Source organism: Peromyscus maniculatus, chromosome 1 (assembly GCF_049852395.1).
Source record: "Peromyscus maniculatus bairdii isolate BWxNUB_F1_BW_parent chromosome 1, HU_Pman_BW_mat_3.1, whole genome shotgun sequence".
Classification (NCBI taxonomy): domain Eukaryota; kingdom Metazoa; phylum Chordata; class Mammalia; order Rodentia; family Cricetidae; genus Peromyscus; species Peromyscus maniculatus.
The window spans coordinates 118,154,749-118,175,030 of record NC_134852.1 but is presented as its reverse complement, the minus strand read 5'-3'; the positions used below and the strand labels follow the sequence as shown (position 1 = coordinate 118,175,030).

The 20,282-nt window shown below is 37.4% G+C and overlaps 2 protein-coding genes and 1 pseudogene across 2 annotated transcripts; 2 read left to right on the top strand and 1 right to left on the bottom strand.

Moving 5' to 3' along the window:
- The first annotated feature begins 4,215 nt into the window (after nt 1–4,215).
- On the top strand, nt 4,216–4,989 carry LOC102925319 (olfactory receptor 5P53). The gene has a single exon (XM_006991778.3). It carries the CDS (start codon nt 4,231–4,233, stop codon nt 4,987–4,989), a length of 759 nt encoding a protein of 252 aa, XP_006991840.3. The 5' UTR covers nt 4,216–4,230.
- A 5,299-nt stretch (nt 4,990–10,288) lies between these two features.
- Nucleotides 10,289–11,227, top strand: LOC102925010 (olfactory receptor 5P56-like). Its single transcript, XM_016009964.2, is given in 1 exon segment — nt 10,289–11,227. A coding segment is annotated over 1 exon segment (933 nt). The 5' UTR covers nt 10,289–10,294.
- A 974-nt stretch (nt 11,228–12,201) lies between these two features.
- Nucleotides 12,202–14,002, bottom strand: LOC102906562 (olfactory receptor 10T2-like; annotated as a pseudogene).
- Nucleotides 14,003–20,282: the final 6,280 nt, after the last annotated feature.

Below are 20,282 nucleotides of genomic sequence, written 5' to 3'. Positions count from 1 at the left end.
CATGGAACAACTGAAACTACCATTTCATTTTTATTTAATTCCAGCAAATCTTACTTCAGGGTTCAGGGAACGCTGCAAAAGAGGAAGCAAAAAGATGTAAGAGCCAGAGGGGATGGAGGACAACAAGAAAGTGAGACCCTCTAAATCAGCATGACCAAAGTTCATATGAATTCACAGAGACTGAGGCCACATGCACCGGGCCTGTATGGGTCTGCACCACCTCCTCTGCATATATACTATAGCTTCAAGTTTAGTGTTTTTATGAGATTCCTGAGTGTTCAAATTAGTGGGTCACTGATTCTTTTCTTGGGCTCTTTTCCTTCTGTTTGTTTTTGTATATTCCAATGTGTTGGATTTTTGTCTTATCTTATCTCTTGTATTATATTATATTATATTATATTATATTATATTATATTATATTATATTATATTATATTATATTATATTATATTATAATCCCTTAGACACCTGTTTATTTTCTAATGAGAGACAGAATACAAGTAGATCCAGATTGGAGGAGAGGTGGGGAGAAACTGGGAGGATAGAGGAAGGGAAACTATAATCAGAATATATTGTATGAGAAAAAATCTATTTTCAATAAAAGGGGGAAAGAAATTATTAGCACAGCTATGTGACAAAATACTTCTGTAGGTTTATGGATACCATTTCTTTTAATTTCAAAACAAAGCTGCAGTATATGGACAAATGGCATCACTGAACAAACACAACAATGAGAGCCAAAGATATTGCCATGTGCAGGTTAACCCTGCCTACAAAATTCCTTGTATGTCAAGTTCTGTTCCACAGGAATCTGCAGCAAGCACAGAGTTACTCTTAACACTGTCATAATGAAAGCAGGATTGCCACAATTGAACTGAGATCAAGGCAGGAAGCACAGAGTATAAATGCTATTCTGAGCATAGCCTTGTTCTTCAGACCAAAGTATTTTCACAGTCTGCAAAGAACAATTTTAAAGGACCATGTAAGCTTGGTAGAGTTAGAATGAACTTTCTAAGAAATTATGAACATTAATTTTATAATAAAGAAAGCAGTGGAGGCATGATAGCTTTATTTAAGTATTTTAAAAATTTTATGTATAAAATAGTTTGACAATTGCAATATTAACAATTAATGCAATAAAAAACATTTTTAATAGTAGAGCTGACATCGAGGAAGTAATCTGTCTGGTGCTAGTGTCATTTGAATACAATCCAAAACCATCAGAGAAAAGATAGAAGATATTCTTGAATGGGCTACAGATAGTCAACTATGGAGCCATTGCCTTTCATAGTTAACATTTTGAGAGAATGCAGACTCGCCATCAGAGACACTAAATGTTTATTTTCACTAAAGTAAAAACAACTGGAAACATTAAGGAACTGATATATTTGAAAGATAGTTAATACTGATATTACTGTTGTAGTAAATGTTTAAATACCTAAGAGCTACACAAACATTGTTAGCAGAAAGTTGTATAGTATGCATATTATATTTAATAAGTATGAGGAGACAATCACAGCATCCTCTAACATGACTCTTTAAAAGTATACAATTAGAAGAAAGTATATGTTATAGGGAGATAAATTTAGAGAAGTGACAGAATGTAAACAACAGCGTTCTGAGTATCAAGCCAAAGAAGATGGTATAGGTTCTATGAACTATTTCACATCCCAAATATTAATCAGGGATATGTAGTACCCTAAACTCTTCAATCAACAAAGGAAGCCACAAATCAATGAACTATAGGGAATAATTTGGCTTAATGTTTTTTTGTTACTAAAAATTAAGTAGATAAACCTACCTTGGATCCCAAACGATAATTATTTGTTTTGGATTACTGCCCTAAGAAAACCAAGTAAGAATTGGAAAATTATGATATTTTGTCATATTTTTCATGTTAATATCATAGTAAATGAGGTATTTCTGAGATTCCTAGGTGTGGCAGTTAACAATTGTACAGGATAAATATCTGAAAAAAAATGATAATCAATTAAGTTATGTTCTATTCCTTCAGAGCTTATGTGTATCTCAAAAATTATGTGGGTAAATATTCACAATGTAAACCAAATTCTTATATTGCAACTTTAACTAAATACAGCACTATTAAAATGTACCTAATTTGGACATAGTGACACATACTTGTAGTTGTATACATAGCTTTTACAAAGCTGAGGTAGGAAGACTGAAGTTCAAAGACAGTAAGACACTGTGCATGGGCCTATGTATGTACATGCATGTGTATTATATATAATATGTATATATATGCAAACTAATATATATTAATGGAAAGAGAATACTTATACATGTACCAAATTTCTTATTGTTGATATGTATGATGCTTATTTTGAATTTTCAAGTTTTCCCCCATTGTTGCTATATAGGTTTGAAAAAACAGGACTAAAGAGCCATCATTTGTAGTACCAAGGCAGCACTTTCCATAAAGTGAAAGTTCATTGGCTCTTTCTCTTTCTGAAGCCTGCTTTTCTTTTTCTTTTATGACAGGAGACATGAATTATATTTTAATCTTGATATTCAGAGCCTATTCAGTTCACTGTTCATGCATGCATTCACCAATTTTACATTCAATTTTATGCCCAAGCACTGGATATTTGTAAGAGAAGTGTAAAACCATTATTGATGCAACTGTGCTGTTTAAGAAGGAGGGACCAAAAGGCCATCAACAAAAGGCCAGTGTCCTCACTGGGAGTGGAGACATCTACAGCACAAAGAAAGATAATTTGATCTATCCTAGGAGTCAGAGAAGGCTTTGAAGAGAAAATAATGTTGTAAGATGAGGATAAATCACCTGAAAATGATAAACAACTGATTTAGTGTCAGTAGTGGGCAAATACACTCTGAGAGACAAGATCATATTCAAGGATATATGTGATGTGCATTGTTTTAATGAGGTTATGTTATATCATGATGATTTGAGAAGTTACTTAAAGAATTTAATGAATAAGAGGTCCCTATTTTATATTATTGTGAAACATAGAAGAAAAATAATGAAAGAAGTGAGGCAAATGTAACAAAATACAAAGGAAGAATGACCAGAGCCTTGACATCAGAGGTAACAAACAAGAGATGAGAAGGTGAACTGGAAAAAAAACTTACATTTAATATTCTAGGGCTATCCTATACCCATTTATAAATAAGCATTCATTACCCATCTTGTGACTATTTTATGAAGTCTTTTGGAATGTATCCTTAGGCTTCCAGGCTCTACCAACAACAAAGCTAAGGGTGTAATCAGACAGGATATGAGACCTATAACAGAGATTTCCCCACTATTGCTATAATCTACTTACCTGATAATTCCACAAATATAATTGTAAAGTGACTTGAGTTAGGGCTTTCTTTTGTCCTGTAACTACAAAAGCCTTATAAAACTGTTATCACATAGGATAATGGTAGTTGTGGCAAGCTGATTCCATGTTCCTGGGCCATGAACTCTCAATTGACTAGAGAAAAAACTAGTTCTATGACTTTTGAGGTGATAGCTATATTTTTGAGTTAACAAAGTGATAAAATTGGGAAATAAATGGTCTATAATTACTTTTTATTATATGTGGTACAATAAGAAAAAGGCAAGGAAGCTTCCCAAGTTGCCGACAGGAGATGCTAGATAGTATCAGGACTCAGATATGAAATATAGGTGGAGTGGTTGAAGAAAAGAATTATTTTGGTATGGGAAACCATTGTGAGAGGTATTGATGAGATTTCAAATAGACAATGAGCATCATGAAAATAAATAGATATTGAAATTAAGAACCTGGACTTTGAAGAGAGATCCTAACAGTCAAGTGTTGAGTAGTGACATTTAAGGAATAGTACATGCAAAAATAATGAACGACAGAAATTGAGGTTTGTCATTCTCATTTATTCAGAAGAAAAAATACAAAACAAGAATTCCAAAGAAGGCAGTATTTACATGTGAGGCAGAGATGATAAGCAAGAACAAATATGAGGATAATTAAAAAATCAGCAGTGTGAAAAATTAGGACATTTTAAAAACATTTTTTTCCATTTTCCTCAACAGGAACAAATCACACAAAAGAACGAGGTTGGAAACCACACCATTGTGACAGAGATAATCATTTTGGGACTAACAGAGGATCCTACACTGTGCATAGTCTTTTTTGTGATATTTCTAGGAGTGTACATTGTCACTTTAGTAGGAAATATCAGCATCATCACGTTGATAAGAATTTCTTCTCAGTTGCACACACCCATGTACCTATTCCTCAGCCATCTAGCTTTTGTAGACATTGTATATTCAACTTCAGTCTCAGTTATAATGCTGATGGAACTCCTTGGACATGGGCTGGCCCTACCCGTAGCTGCCTGTGAAGCCCAGCTCTGTATTACAGTGTCATTTGGATCAGCTGAGTGCTTCCTACTGGCTGCCATGGCCTATGATCGCTATGTAGCAATCTGTTCACCTCTCCTCTACTCCATGCTCATGTCCCCCAGACTCTGTTTTCTACTGCTGGGAGCTTCCTATGTTGGTGGCTGCATGAATGGTTGGACATTTACTGGCTGTTTGTTAAATCTGTCCTTCTGTGGACCAAATCAGATAGATCACTTTTTCTGTGACTTCTCCCCTTTGCTGAAACTGTCCTGTTCAGATGTCTCTGTTATTGGAATCATCCCCTCTATCTCTTCTGGCTCCATTATTGTGGTGACAGTGCTTGTCATTGCTGTCTCCTACATCTACATCCTCATCACCATCCTGAAGATGCGCTCCACTGAGGGCCGACAAAAGGCCTTCTCCACCTGCACATCCCACCTCACTGCAGTCACTCTGTACTATGGCACCATCACTTTCATTTATGTGATGCCCAAGTCCAATTACTCTACTGAACAGAACAAGGTGCTGTCTGTATTCTACACAGTGGTGATCCCTATGCTTAACCCCCTCATCTACAGTCTGAGGAACAGAGATGTGAAGGATGCTCTGAGGAAGGCAACTGTCAGAGTATATTCATAGAACTTCAAATTTATGAAATGCCTTAATACCTTTAGCCCTGTCATACTTAGTATCTATCACGTGGTGCTTAACTGATTGTTTAATATTAAATCCTGTTTCTCTGCACTAACTCTTACCTTTATACACTCGTATATCATTTGTGGGGCCACTTGAAGTCAGTAAAGTGATTGGAATAACCATTGCTACTATACAACTTCTGCATGATGTCAAAATCTTTGCCTTGTGTTATTTATGTAACAAACAATAATTTGTGCCTTCTGTCTGTCAAGATAAATTTTAGTTGCATATATGAATTTACCTATTTCTCACAATAACGTAAGTAAGTAGCACTATTGTTTTGTTTTGTGGAAAATTTCCTGGGAAAAAACAGAAAGTAGACTGCCCATATACTCATGAAGAATAATTGAGGTCATTCATATCTAAGGAGTTGGTCTCTAATATCATGTGGCTTCTACATTTAATTTCCCAATGAATCTATGAGTTAGGGCATTATAAATCAGAAAAGGGAGCCTTGTTTACAGATGAGAAGAGTGAGCCTTAGAGAAACAGAATAGTTTTTACAGAGGAGTGTGGATTCAGTGACTCTTGGCATCATGCACTTAACATGCACTCTGCCACATTGGTACTTATCTTTTGGTAAACACCTCTAATAGTCTATGGGAACATCAGAGGTGCATTTTGACTCCATGGGATCATGAAACTTTAGTTTTGTGACTTCCACATTTCCAGACATAAAAACTATCACAGAATCAACGAAGGATATAAACAGTCTCTGTACTGAAAACTGTAAGGCATTAATGAAAGAATGTGAGATTAATAACTGATGCAGCGACAGGCATTGCTATACATGAGTTGGATGAATTCAAACTATTAAAATAGCCATATTCTGTAAAGCACACTTCAGATTCAGTGTAACTCCTACAAAAATGTCAATGTTTTCCCTAAAGAAGTGATTTTTTAAAAATCCTTAAATTACAGAGTCAGAAAAGATTCTGGGTAGGGGAAGAAATCTTAAGTGAGGGAAAATACTGGGGTCATCATCTTTTCTGAGTACAAAAGGCTTTATTGATTCATGACTTAATGAACCATGGATACTCATATGTCTCATGGGAGATTCTTACGTTTTTCTACTAACCAACAATGAGGAAGAAGTCCAAACACTTTTTTTGTCAGTTTTATATCTACAAAGCTCTAGAATGATTTTTCTATTTCTCCAGCAAAATGGGCAAGTACCCAAGTACCAATTTAATTTACTACTATTCTAGCCTGCTACCTCAAGACTCCTTTTAAATTTGATTCAAAGTTTATTGTAAATGGAGAGTAATATTATCACAATACCCCAAACTAACCAGACAAATTATTACTTTCAAGGTCAAATATTTTTCTGGGAGGCCACGTGCTATCTCTTTCTGTAAACAAGTAACAAAAGAATTCCATTGGATGCTATGGCATCTGGGTGTCACCTGGGGAGAATAAGCCAGGACTTAATGAATCACCTGGTTCCATAAGCTATTTCTTTCCAATAAACACATATACCTTTCTCTTAAGAGGCAATCAGCAATAATCCCTGAAGGTTTACCTCGTTCGATTACAGCCTTTCTTCCCCTCTCTTGAAATGCACACAAAGACACTCAACCTTATATTTTCTGCATGTGTGTGGCTATGATCCTTGACCAGTGATTGCATTAATGGTTCACATTGCAGTGTCCAGAACCCAACTCTCTCTAAAAATAAAATACATCTACTTCATAAAATCCTCTTGGATTTTCAGTGATTTCAGTGTCAATATTAACTCTAAATGGTAAATGAAAGATTGATGGACTTTATTAGGATGGATTTTAAAAAAACAAGAACAAATTGAAAATTATCAAACGCTTTTGAGCTCTTGACATCTGTGGTAGCCATGACCTCACCAAGAGGCACTGTGCAGTGGATTTCTGGCATGCATAAAGCAGTATTCCTAAGGCATGTGGGTACTGCATCGATGGTGTGTGGCAACCATTATTGTTACTGGACTTCAGGAACTGAGACAAGGAGAGGAAATCAGAAGCAACAGCCTGATTTCAACTAGGTAAGGTTCACTGCCCTATCCCCTCTATTTCCCCTCCACAGTGACTGATCCTCTGAGGGAGAAGATATTTGAGTGGTCAGCATCCCCGATCTAGGCTGATAAACATGAAATCCTGTGGAGAATTCCAGATATTAAGTGTCCAATGGAGAGGAAAAGAGAAGCAAAAAATTAGTCTATGTATTATACATTTAAAGAGCAGAATTCACAACTGAGGACACATAAGGACTGCACCTCTTGTCTTGTTTTTGGATTTATGGCAAAGCTACCTGACATTTTGAAAGCAGAACTACAGTCATCAAAACACTAAATCATTGTAAAACTATCCAAACTTCATTTCATTTTATTAAATAAAGAGATGCTTAACCCCTTTATGTGACCAGGTCCTCTGGTATTTCACAGATATCACTTCCTTTAATCTCACAACAAAGCTGCACTTTAGGTCAGTTCTTTCATTGTTGAAGTTAAAAAATATGTTGAGTACCAAAGAGTTTAAGTGTCATGTGTAATTTAATATAGATGACCTGTGTTTCTGCCTTCTCTGTTTCCACCTACAACTCTGCAGTCAGTGCAGAATGACTAGTGTGAGTCAGAATGAGATCAAGGTTGCCACTTTGAACTCTGCTTGAGTCAAAAGGCAAAGAGCAGGAAGGCTGGGTGCTTGGTCTGTTCTTCAGCCCTGAGTATGTTCAGTCTGAAGAAGTCTTCAATGGAGCTGGAAACCATGCTGCAGGTATGATAGAAAAAGGAACTGTGGGTGCTTTCTTTTAGAAAATGGAAAGCAACAGAGGTGTGACAGCTTCAAACATCTCAATGGTTTTATACAGAAAGTTGAAGATTTGTACCATTAAACATAGGGTGAAAAATTGATAAGGTTAAAAGAAAAACACCTAATGATAGGGCTACCATCAAAGGAAATAATCTACCTGTTATATTGGTAACTTAAACAGGAAGACCCAGTAAAGAAGAGACAGGGGACAATCGTGAATAAGTTATAGGTCCTTGGCTGTTGATTCACTGAACCTCCCCTTTCACCGAGTCAGGTGATTAGATGCACCAACAGATGGATTATATGTTTATTTACTCTGAGGAAATTGAAAAAACTTAAAAGAATTAATACATTTAGAGGACATTTAATACTGATAGCATTATATCTTATAATTGTTTAACTCCTTCAGAAATGATAATATTGTAAGGAGATGATTATGCTTATGAGAATATTATACCATGCTTGGAGAGATGAAAAATATTAACACCTTCAGTCAAAATGCAACTAACAACACAACCCATCAATGAGCAATAGGGAACAATTTGCTTAGTATTTTCACTATTGTAAATCTTTTTTGTTTGTTTGTTTGTTTGTTTGTTTGTTTGTTTGTTTGTTTGTTTTTCGAGACAGGGTTTCTCTGTGTAGCTTTGCGCCTTTTCCTGGAACTCACTTGGTAGTCCAGGCTGGCCTCAAACTCACAGAGATCCACCTGGCTCTGCCTCCCGAGTGCTGGGATTAAAGGTGTGTGCCACCGCCCGGCCACTATTGTAAATCTTAATGGTGAACTTACCATGAAGCACAAAATACACTGTTTTCAAATTGTTGCCCTAAAAAAATAACTAAGCATGGGATTATTTAAATATATGTAAACAAGGCAGGACGCATGCTTGTAATCTCATGTTGAAGCAGGATTATCATATTATCACAAGTTTGAGATGAGCTAGGGCTAGTCTATGTATAGTAAGACCTTGTCTGAAAAAGATCTCTCTCTCTCTCTCTCTCTCTCTCTCTCTCTCTCTCTCTCTCTCTCTCTCTCTCTCTCTCTCTCTCCCTTACACACACACACACACACACACACACACACACACACACACACATATATATATATACATATACTCATCCAAAAATTTTAGCACATTTTCTGCCTACACACTGGGTATTTTTAAGACAAAGGGAAAAGTTATTAATGGTAATATGTTTTAATTAAGGAGAAAGAAAGGTAAGCAAATCATAAACCATGGTGCAATGTATACAGTGGAATTTCAGACATCTGTAGAAGCATATGTCTCCAAATAAAGTGAATCAGATCCATCCTTATGAGACCTAGAAGGCTTTGTAAAGGAAATAATCTTGAAGGCTGAGGCTAAGCACCTAGGATAATGACAGGCATCTGCGTTAGTGTGAGAACTGCATGAGAAGATACTGAGAAAGAGTGAAATGCAGGGAGAGGTCAGATAGGATACTGAGTGTTGTGCCAATGAGCTTATAGATCACCATGAAAATCTGAAAAAAAAAGCATCAGAAGAATTAGATTTTGGCATTATCTGCTTTTTATTAGAAAGAAGTCATTATGTTGTATTACTATAAAGTGCAAGAAGAAATGAATGTGAAGGTAAATAAGTAGACAGAATGCAGAATAAAAATGACCAGAATCTTAAGGCAAGTGGGTACACAGAGGATGGAAAAAAGAGCTGAAGAAAGAAAAAATGGAAATAAATTATAGACAAAAGCAATAGGATTTAACTAGATGGAGTGCAATATGAGGAAGATGGCTGGGAGGTCTGACAAGTTGCAGACATGAGATTGTGAATGAATGAGCTGACCAGGGTGAGGGGCTTGGAGAGATGGGTCAGAAGTTAAGAGCACAAGCTGTTCTTGCAGTGGACCTGAATTTAATTTAATGCCCAGCACCCACATGATGGCTCACAACTGTCCATAACTCTATTTCCAGAAAATCCAGTTCCCTCTTCTGATCTCCATGGGCACAAGGCAAGCATCTAGTGTACCAACATGCATGCAAGCACAATAATCATATGCGTGAAAATAAATACATATAAAAATATTGGTGGAAGGGTTAAAGAAGAGTGTGGAATGACAAACTTTGAAGTGTTTATAGGATTTCTAATTGATTGGCACATGAGTAAACACTCAAGAAATCATTGAAATTATGGACCTCGACCTTGAGGGAAGGATCTCTGAAGTCAAGGTTTGAGGATACTTTGTATAAGTATTACATAAAAGAAGAAGAAAACTGAAATAGCAGGGTGAGGCTTAACTAGTCCCATTTTATTCAAAGAGGTAGGAACAAAATCCCCAATTCTGCAAACCACAGATATTTATAACTTGGTTAAAGGAAGGGATTACTATTGAATCTGTGGAAAAATAGAAGAAAATTATAGTAAGTATTAAAAAAAAAACTAAAGAAATGAATTTCTTATTTCCTTCAACAGGGACATTTCACACTGGAGATGGAGGCTCAAAACCACACCACCGTGACAGAATTCATTCTTTTGGGGTTAACAGAGAATTCCACACTACGTGTCATCCTCTTTATGATATTTCTAGGAATATATGCTGTTACTTTAGTAGGCAATTTCAGCATTATCACTTTAATAAGAATCTGCCCCCAGCTCCAAACTCCCATGTATCTGTTCCTTAGCCATCTGGCTTTTGTGGACATTGGGTTTTCCACGACTATCACACCTATAATGCTTACAGGATTCCTTGGATATGGAACGGTACTCTCTGTGGCTGCCTGCGAAGCCCAATCCTGCATCGCAGTGACATTTGGGACAGCTGAGTGCTTCCTCTTAGCTGTCATGGCTTATGACCGCTATGTGGCCATCTGCTCACCCCTGCTCTACGCCACACATATGTCCCCCAGGATCTGTTTCCTCTTAGTTGGGGTTTCCTACATAGGTGGATGTGTGAATTCATGGATGTTTACTAGTTGTCTGTTGAGTTTGTCTTTCTGTGGATCAAATCAGATAGATCACTTTTTCTGTGACTTCCCTGCTGTGTTGAAACTGTCTTGCTCAGATGTTTCCATTATTGGAATTATCCCCTCTATCTCTGCTGGATTTATTATTGTGATCACAATGTTTGTCATAGCTATTTCCTAAACCTACATCCTCATCACCATCCTGAAGATGCGCTCCACTGAGGGCCGCCAAAAGGCCTTCTCCACTTGCACATCCCACCTCACTGCAGTCACTCTCTACTATGGGACCATCACCTTCATTTATGTGATGCCTAAGTCCAATTACTCTACTGAACAAAACAAAATAGTGTCTGTGTTCTACACAGTGGTGATCCCCATGCTTAACCCCCTCATCTACAGTCTGAGGAACAGAGATGTAAAGGAGGCCCTGAAAAAGGCCACCATCAGAGTATATCCATAGGGTGTAAGGATTTTACTTGTGCATGCCTCTATAAGTGCCTACCATCTGCTGATCAACTGGTTGTGTAAATTGAAATCCTATTCCTTTGCAACAACTCTCACCTTTCTACACTTCTATAGTAAGAAGACACCTTGAAATCTGTCAAGTTATAATAATACAGCAATAATTATTACTGTTATGGAACTCTGCATATATCAAGATATGTTTAGTTGTCTACTTTATGTAGTAAACAATAATTAATGCTTGGCATTTTAAGCCCCTTTCATCAGTTTTTTATATTTTTTAAAATTTACAACCCGCTTCCCCTATTTTTAAAATTCTTTGCTATTTTTCTTCATCGTGGTCATTTCTCCAGGTCAACTCTAAACATGTGGGTGTGCTATGTTGTTTCCATTGTAACTTTATTCCTACTTCCCTTCTTTCTGTCTCTGTCTCTTTCTCTTTCTCTATTTTTTTACTGTTCATTATAACATTTTTTCTTGTACAAAGGCAAATGTTATGAAACGATTTTTTGAAACAAGTTTTGTTATGCCTACTATATGCTGTCTCTCTATATATGTACATTTAAATACACAATAGTATCCTGATATTTTAAAATCCCATCTAGTTTTTAATTGTTTCTTTTATTTTGCAATTATAATATAATTATGTCATTTCCCCTACCCCATCCTTCCTCTGAACCCTTCCATATACTCTTCCTTGCTCTCTTTCAAGTGCATAGCCTCTTTTTTAAAAAATAAATTGTTTTTACATACATAAATATTCCTACATATATAAATCAAAATTGCTCAGTCTGTGTAATGTTACTTATATGTTCGTTTTCAGGGTTAATTACTAGTTTTGTAGTGAGAAAAGTATGAGAATAAAACCCATCATGCAACGGAACAACACTTCAATTGTTTTATGCACTGTCGTGATTTTTGTTGAAAGTACTCCACCTTTCCACATTTATTTAACAAAGTCATATTGACTTTTCAGATGTTCTGGGCTCTTTTATTTACCATTTGAGGGAAGCCCTTAATTACATGACCCAGTATTTCCCTCAAAGCTGTCTATATGTCTTTGTTCCTTAGACTCTAAATGATGGGGTTGACCAGAGGCGTCAAAACGGTGTATGTCACTGCTAGCAGTGTGTCATCCCTGAATGTGTCACCATTCTTGGGCCTCAGATAGACAAAGCAAGCAAACCCATAATCTATGAACACCACAGTGAAGTGGGAGGAGCAAGTTGAAAAGGTCTCATACCTTCCCTTGGCAGAGGGCATCTTCACAACTACTGTCACGATGAAGACATAAGATACCATGATCAAAAAAAAAAGCTGCCCACCAACACAAAGGCAGTGAATGCAAGAAGAATCATTTTCTGATAAAAGGTGCAGTTACAGGCAAGGGAGACCACAGGCTCAATGTCACAAAAGAAGTGCTGAATGACATTGGAGTTGCAAAAGGACAAGTTGAATATTATGATGACAATGCACAGAGAAACTGAGAAGCCAAGCACAGCAGAGGCCATGATGAGCTGAAGGCAGATCTTTTGAGTCATCAGGATTGGATAATGCAGGGGGTTGTGGATGGCAGTGTAACGGTCATAGGACATGGCAGATAAGATGAAGCAGTTATTACCTTCCAATCCAAAGAAGAAAAACAACTGTGTGGCACACTCAGGGAGAGATATAGCCTTGCTCTCTGATACCAAGTCCACTAACATTCGTGGTAGGATCACCATAGTGGTGCAGGTTTCTTAAAAGGACAGAGCAAAGAGGAAAAAGTACATTGGAGTGTGAAGGTTGTGGTTGAGCTTGATGGCCACCATGATGGATGCATTTGCTAGGAGGATGGTCATATGGGAGAGGAGAATCACAATGAAGAGTAGATTCTGTAGTTCTGGGAAGCTGGAAAATCCCCACAGAAGAAATGTGGTCACTGTGGTGTGATTGCCCAACCTCCTGGTGGTAGCAATTTTGCCCCAGAGGTTAATATGTGCTTTAGGTCAAGACTGAGGTGAATGCCAAAGTGCTCTGATATCAGATGGCCTTCAAACAAGGGTTCCTGCTCAGTGGTCAAAAAAGTACTAATGAGAGAGCCTGTAACGGGTGACTTAAATACCTGTGGCTGAATTCAATGTCAGAAGCAAATATAACAGGAAGAGAGATTCTAAATGATGAATTTGTAAATTATGTGTAGTTTCAAACATTTTTAACAGTCCCCTCTACTCTACCTCACCTTGCCTTTTTTCTCTTTGTCAGAGAAAACTTCACAAGAGAAGAAAGTCCTTAAAGGGTGCTCATGTTCTTTCCTCACCCACCAAGTGCAACAGTAACATCTGTAAAATGTGTGTGTATGATCTAGTCCATATTGGTCCATACATAGGGCTTTGCAGTATTGACTGTACAATCAAATGAGGTGTAGGAAAATGTTGGGATCAGAATGGCTCTGACCCCTCAAGATTGCCCCCACCTCCCCTGTTCTGAGTGCGCTGAGGTCAGGCTGTTCTGCGGATGTTTTGCTGTTTGGTATATCTCGTGGTTTGGCAGCTGTGGCTTCCTGGGGCATGCTGACCGGTCCTTGACCCTGGGTGCTTGATAAACAATTTTTTTTCTTTCCTCCTGAAAGGGTATATAAGATGGGGAAGAAAGAATAAAGCGAGTCCTGATGCTTGCAACTTGACTGGTGTGTGTTGTGTTCATCCCAACTTCCCTCACCAGGTTTCCGGCCCAATTGCCATGCAGTGCCGTGCAGGCACAGCAGGAAAATTATCTGCAGATTTACAGACATTCTCTCAAAATCATCTTGTATTCCCTGTGCTGCAAGAACACAGCAGCTGTGTAGATGAAGCTGTACCAATGAGTAGATCTGGTAAATAAACTTACCATGTTGAAATAAACACAAGATTCTTCTCTATAGCAATAAAATGAGGGTGGGAGGCTTTGGATAACTATCTCTGAAACAGGTATATTAATGGGTTATAAAGCATTAGTTTCTTTCTGGTGGCATATTTGTAATATGATCATGAAGTCCTGGTCCATTTTTTGAGTTTTAAAGAAAGCTTCCAATATATTTTATGACTAATGTTCTTGTGAAGAAGGTTGCTTTAAAATGTAGATGTGGTAAGAATTAACTCATGTTCTTCAGGCCATTTTCCCCTGTTCTCATTAGTTATTAAAATAGTCACAATATATGAAGTGACTAGATAAAAGTAACTAGAATACAACATGGGGTTTAATTACAGGCAATTTTTAGGGGAGAAAAGAAAGGCAATGTGAAGACATGTTTGTGGAACATGGGGTTAGGAAAAGAAAGGGGTTCACTGGGTGGTCTTCTGAAAAAAATCCACAAAGTTTAAAGATCACAAATGACAATACACCTTTAAGTGGAACATACTGACATGTAACTGTAATCCCCATTACTCATAAATCTGAGGCAGGGGAATTTCTTCAGCCTGAGAATTCATGGTCAGCTTGGGCAACTTTATGAAAAGAAAAAAGGAAAGAAATAGTATAAAAGGAAATTATTTTAACTAAATAGTATTTTTGTTATATCTTGAATTTCCAGAAATAAAATATAAATGAGGCACCCCAATAACCAGAATTTTCTTATCCCTAGAAATGAGGTAGTCAGACTGTATGCCAGACAGAATTTCCTCATTCAACTTCCCCAACAATTGTATGTGATATTTCAGTTCCTATATCACAGAAATTGAAACCAAGGCACAAGGTACATCCAAAACTATCAAAACTCGGTGCATTGATTCTACCAATGGTTTAATATGTATGACTTGTCAGACCTGTGTTTGGTGAGAAAGATGCCATGGAATGACATTTAGATGAGTTGCCCTGCCTATGATAGAGAAAGATACAATCCATTTAAATAACACAAAGTGATAGAAGAATATACTACCTTCTACTGTGGAATCAGGAATTCCTTTCAGTGTTGTGATGGAATATGGTTAGCTGCTCATCTTTTAAGGTCTGGGGGAAGGTATGTCAGATATTTAAAAAAAACAGTAAAGATCCTCATCATGGGAAAGAGCTGCTCATATTCAAAGAATATCATGTACTTGGTGTAATTGGGTTATACCTTCTTGAATGCCACCTGAGAGTAATAGTATTGTGCTCACGCTTGAGGTAAGAGTGCAGTAGCTTAAATTTGGAAGGTAGGATAGTTTGTTAAAGATGGATCTGGTATTTACACACAGATGATGTGCCTCTGAACGGAGAAGCTGTCCCTGTAAATACAAATGTCATAGAGTAACACTCAAGTTCTACCAGTCTCCACAACCTTCCCTCTATGGGGGACCATCCTGATGTCCACCAAGCCTGTCATGTTCTGTCCTCACTCTTTAATACATTGCTGCTCTGACTTGCACTACTCTCCCCTCTCCTCATTCATCTTTGGCTCTTAAACCACAGCCTTTTCTTCCAATCCAAGTCAAATATTGTCTATTTAAGAAGCCTACTAACCACTGTGATTGAGTGAATGAATTTTTCTGCATTGACATCTGATTTTGTTATGACATTGTACATGGTCAGTTCCTACAAGTTTCAGGGCAGAAGAAGAGTTTATCATTTTGTAACTCCTCCCTGAGGTCAACAGGACCAGCAAGCTAAAATACTCTGAAATTGCCAGAAGAAGGAGAAATGAAGGAAAAATTCATATCTTCTAAGTTAGCATGGAGGTCAGAGAAAGAGTCGGAAAGCCCCGAGTGTCGGGGAAACAGTGCTTGTGAGGCTGAGCTGCAGATATGGGTTTGGATAGCACAGGCTCCTATGCTCAGGGGATAGGTATCATCAGAAATATATGGCCAGAATAGAAAAGAAATACTTTGTCTAAGAATAAAAACCTCATATTCATGCAGCTCTGACTTTAATTTTTTCCTAATACTATACATGTGAATTTTTAAATGTGTCTAAAAAATATTCTCCTACACAGCAGTTCCCTTTTCAGTCACCTTAATGTAAGTAGATTAATAAATACTAGGGAAAGAACACAAAAAAGAACTCCCAAGAATGGGAGTGGTCTAGTGAGCTGAGGAAAGCATTCAGAAAGCTGAGAGGATTGGTGATGGAGAGGTGACTTGGAAGATAAGAGCACTTACTGCTTTTGTAAAGGACTGGAGTGAACCCAGCACCCAGGTCAGGTGACTCACAACCACCTGTAGCTCCAGCTCCAGGAGATCTGACTCCTTTTGGCCTCCACCAGCACCTGTACTCAAGTGCACAGATACACACAAAAAAAATTAAAAATCATTCTTTAAATCTGAGAGATGTTTTTCACAGTCTGCGCCATTCCAATTCTGCAGTTGAAAGGGAAACAATTTATTTTCATCCCCTGAAACCCTAGATAGACCCCAGTTTTTCCAGACCCCACTCTTGCAATGAGACCTGAAGAAGTTAGTTTGACATATTTCTTTGAATCAGCAAGGATATCTATAGGGATTTTACCCTTAATCTTGATTTGAAGTTACTTTGTCCTTCACCATTTGAAAACTCAAGGGTGCTGTTAACCACTGAACTTTCTAGAGGCATTTAAAATCTTGGTCAGGTGAAGAGTGTATTGCCCACCAGAATGTACTGCAGAACTTACCTGGCAGGTACAACTAATTCCTAGTAATTGTTGGGTGACTTTCAGTGGTAAAATATTGTTACCAATCTTTGGGAAAGTGTACTTACCTTTCTTCAAACCTAATTTGACTTCAACTCAGATGCATGGCAGTTACTGATATTTTAACTGTCCAGAAAAATTGAGGCTAGGTTTTATTGAGTTGCAAGTGGTAGAAAATATGAGAGAGAGAGAGAGAGAGAGAGAGAGAGAGAGAGAGAGAGAGAGAGAGAGAGAGAGAGAGAGATCTGCCAGGCGGTGGTGGCACATTCCTTTAATTCCAGCACTGAGGAGGCAGAGCCAGGCGTATCTCTGTGAGTTCGAGGCCAGACTGGTCTACAAAGCAAGATCCAGGACAAGCACCAAAACTACACAAAGAAACCCAAACAAAACAAAACAAAACAAACAAACAAAGAGGGGTTGGGGATTTAGCTCAGTGGCAGAGCGCTTGCCTAGCATGTGCAAGGCCCTGGGCTCCATCCTCAGCTCCAGAGAGAGGGGGGGCGGTCCATGGATTTTGTTTCACATTTTTTATCTAGAGTTGGATTTCCAGGTTTCATGTACAGATTTTCCCTTAATTCCACTATAAGAATGCTTGTTGAGCTTATAAATTATAATCACATAGTGATAATATCAAATGGTCCAAGGAATGAGTAGCAAAATGATAAACAATGAGAAACACAGGAAGAAGACAGCTGCCAGTGGTGTATAGTGAATTTTAACCACAGGTGAAACAGTGGAAATACAAGAACCATTTTATTTATAAATATATAGAAATATATTTTCAAATACACATATATACATATGAATTTTATACATCATATATTTTATATGTATTTGAAAATATATCACACATTTCCAGCCCAGTGTTACCCTTATTATCCTTATCATATTCTCCCTATTAACCTTCACAAGGATTTGGTAGTTAGTAGATGTAGATTTAACTGTCTTGTTAAATAAGAAACACAGAGCCAATGCAGAGATGAAAGCCCAAGAGGTCAGAGCTAAAAGCTAAAAACCTTACCCTTCACTGCTGCTGCTGTCCTCTTCAGCCAAGAGACCTACTTCCTGTGTGTTTGTCCTTTTTATTGACTTTCTATTCTGCCTTCTCATTGGTTGTAAACCCAATCACATGACCTCCTCATCACTGCCCATCTATACAGACCTCCAGGTCTTCTATGATTGGTACAGAGATTAAAGGCATGTGTCTCCATGCTGGCTATATCCTTGAACACACACAGATCTGCCTAGCTCTGCCTCCCAAGTGCTGGGATTAAAGGCATGTCCCACCACTGCCCAGCTTCTGCTATGTCTTGCTATTAGCTCTGACCCCCAGGCAACTTTATTTATTAACATACAAATAAAATCACATTTCAGTACAATTAAAATATCACCATAAGTAGATGTTAAAAATAAATATTTATGGCAGATAGAAATGAAAATTAAATTCCCACCTCATACCAAAGAAGGATAACATCTAATCTTTTTTAAAATAAGTAGGGGAGCTGTATGTAGAGCTTACACGTCATGCAACTTTCTTCAGTCCTTTCCACAATGTTATTTAAGGAAAAAATTTAAGACAGTTTCCCCTGTGCATGCCTGTGGTGAGTTCACTTCTACCTGAAGTTGAGTTCTCTTAAGACAACAGGGCAGTGACTTTCCAGATCCTGTGGCTGGAGCTAAGTTTGGTGCACCCCTAAGGAGATCCACAAGGCCACCTGAGACCATTACCCCTTGCATCACTTAGAGTTTTATGTCCCTATCAGGAGAACAATCCCCTGTAGACCTAGAACTCTTTCTGATGTCCACAGATATTTTTTAATTTAATTTTTTTTTACTTTGTTCTTGTCAGTCTACAAAAAGGAAAATGATTGAAATTCAACTTGTTGAAGCATGTTTGAAAATGGGTGAGTCTTCAAGTGGCATTTTACTTCTTATTTAGTACCAGTCTTTATATTTCTGAAAACCCACCAAGGCTCAAAAGTCTTAGGTCCTATGTAGATGTCCAGGAAAAGTTCTCATCAAGTAAGGCTATAACCTGAGAATTCACCTAGAAGAAATTTGGGAAAGAGAAAATACACATTGAGAAAATGGTTGACATGACTGCCCTCTCATGAAGCAACTCTTGGTAACAAATCTTTCTGAAACAGAAAATCCACTGTTACCAACTATTAACATCATGATTCACAATTTTTGTAATGAATCATTTTGACATTTTTAAAGCATAATAATGAGTATTATGCCACACTGCAACAATTACACTGAGAGTGTTAGTATATTTACTTCTTAGATTTTCCTGCATGGCGGTACACAATGCACTACTCCATGTCTTACTGCATTTAAACAATTATACCATATCCACCGATAATAATACTCAGAAGAAATAAGAGATGCACTGACTTCCCTGTTTACTCTTGTGTGTGATTAATAATGATAGTTGATGTTTGAAAGCTGAAATGAATATTTAGCCTCTCTACAGGTGTATGGAATGTTGACTCCACAAGTGAACATCTATGAAAATCTAATCATGCCACAAAGCCTTTTTATGTTCCCCTTGATTGTACTGAATGTCTATATGTGGAAAATATTAACAGATCCATACTTATCACCCTATACAAAACTCAAGTGCAAGTGTATCAAAGACCTCAACATAAAACCAGATACACTGAACCTGATAGAAGAGAGAGCAGGGAATATCATCAAACTCATTGACACAGAAGAGTTTCTGAACAGAACATCAATAACATGGGCACTTAACATCAGCAATTCGTAACTGGAACCTCATGAAACTAAAAAGCATGGCAAAAAACACCATCATTTGAGCAAATAGGCAGCCTACAGAATAAGAAAAGATTTTTACCAATTCCACATTTAGTAGAGAACTAGTATCCAAAATATATAAAGAACTTAAGAAACTAGATATTAAAAAACCAAATTATTGAATTTTAAAATGGGGTAAGATCTAAACAGAATTCTCAGTAGAGCAATCTCAAATGGCTGAGAAACACGTAAAGAAATGTTCAACATCCTTAGCCATCAGAGAATGCAAATCAAAACTACTTTAAGATTCCATCTTATACCTGTCAATAACACAGGTGACAGCTCATACTGGGGAGAATTTGGAGCAAGGGAGATTCTCATTTACTGCTGGTAGGAGTGCAAACTTGTACAACCACTATGAAAATCAATATGGTGATTCCTTAAAAAGATGGAATAGATTTACCACAAGATGCAGCAATACCACTCTTAGGCATATACCCAAAGCACCAAAGGACACTTCACTTCATCCTACGGTAGTTGAAGTTTTCCTGTGTCCACCCAGCCCCTGCAGCCACTCAGACCCAAGTAAACACACAGAGACTTATATTACATATAAACTGTATGGCCATGGCAGGCTTCTTGCTATCTAGTTCTTATATCTTAAATCAACCCATTTCTATTAATCTGTAAATTGCCA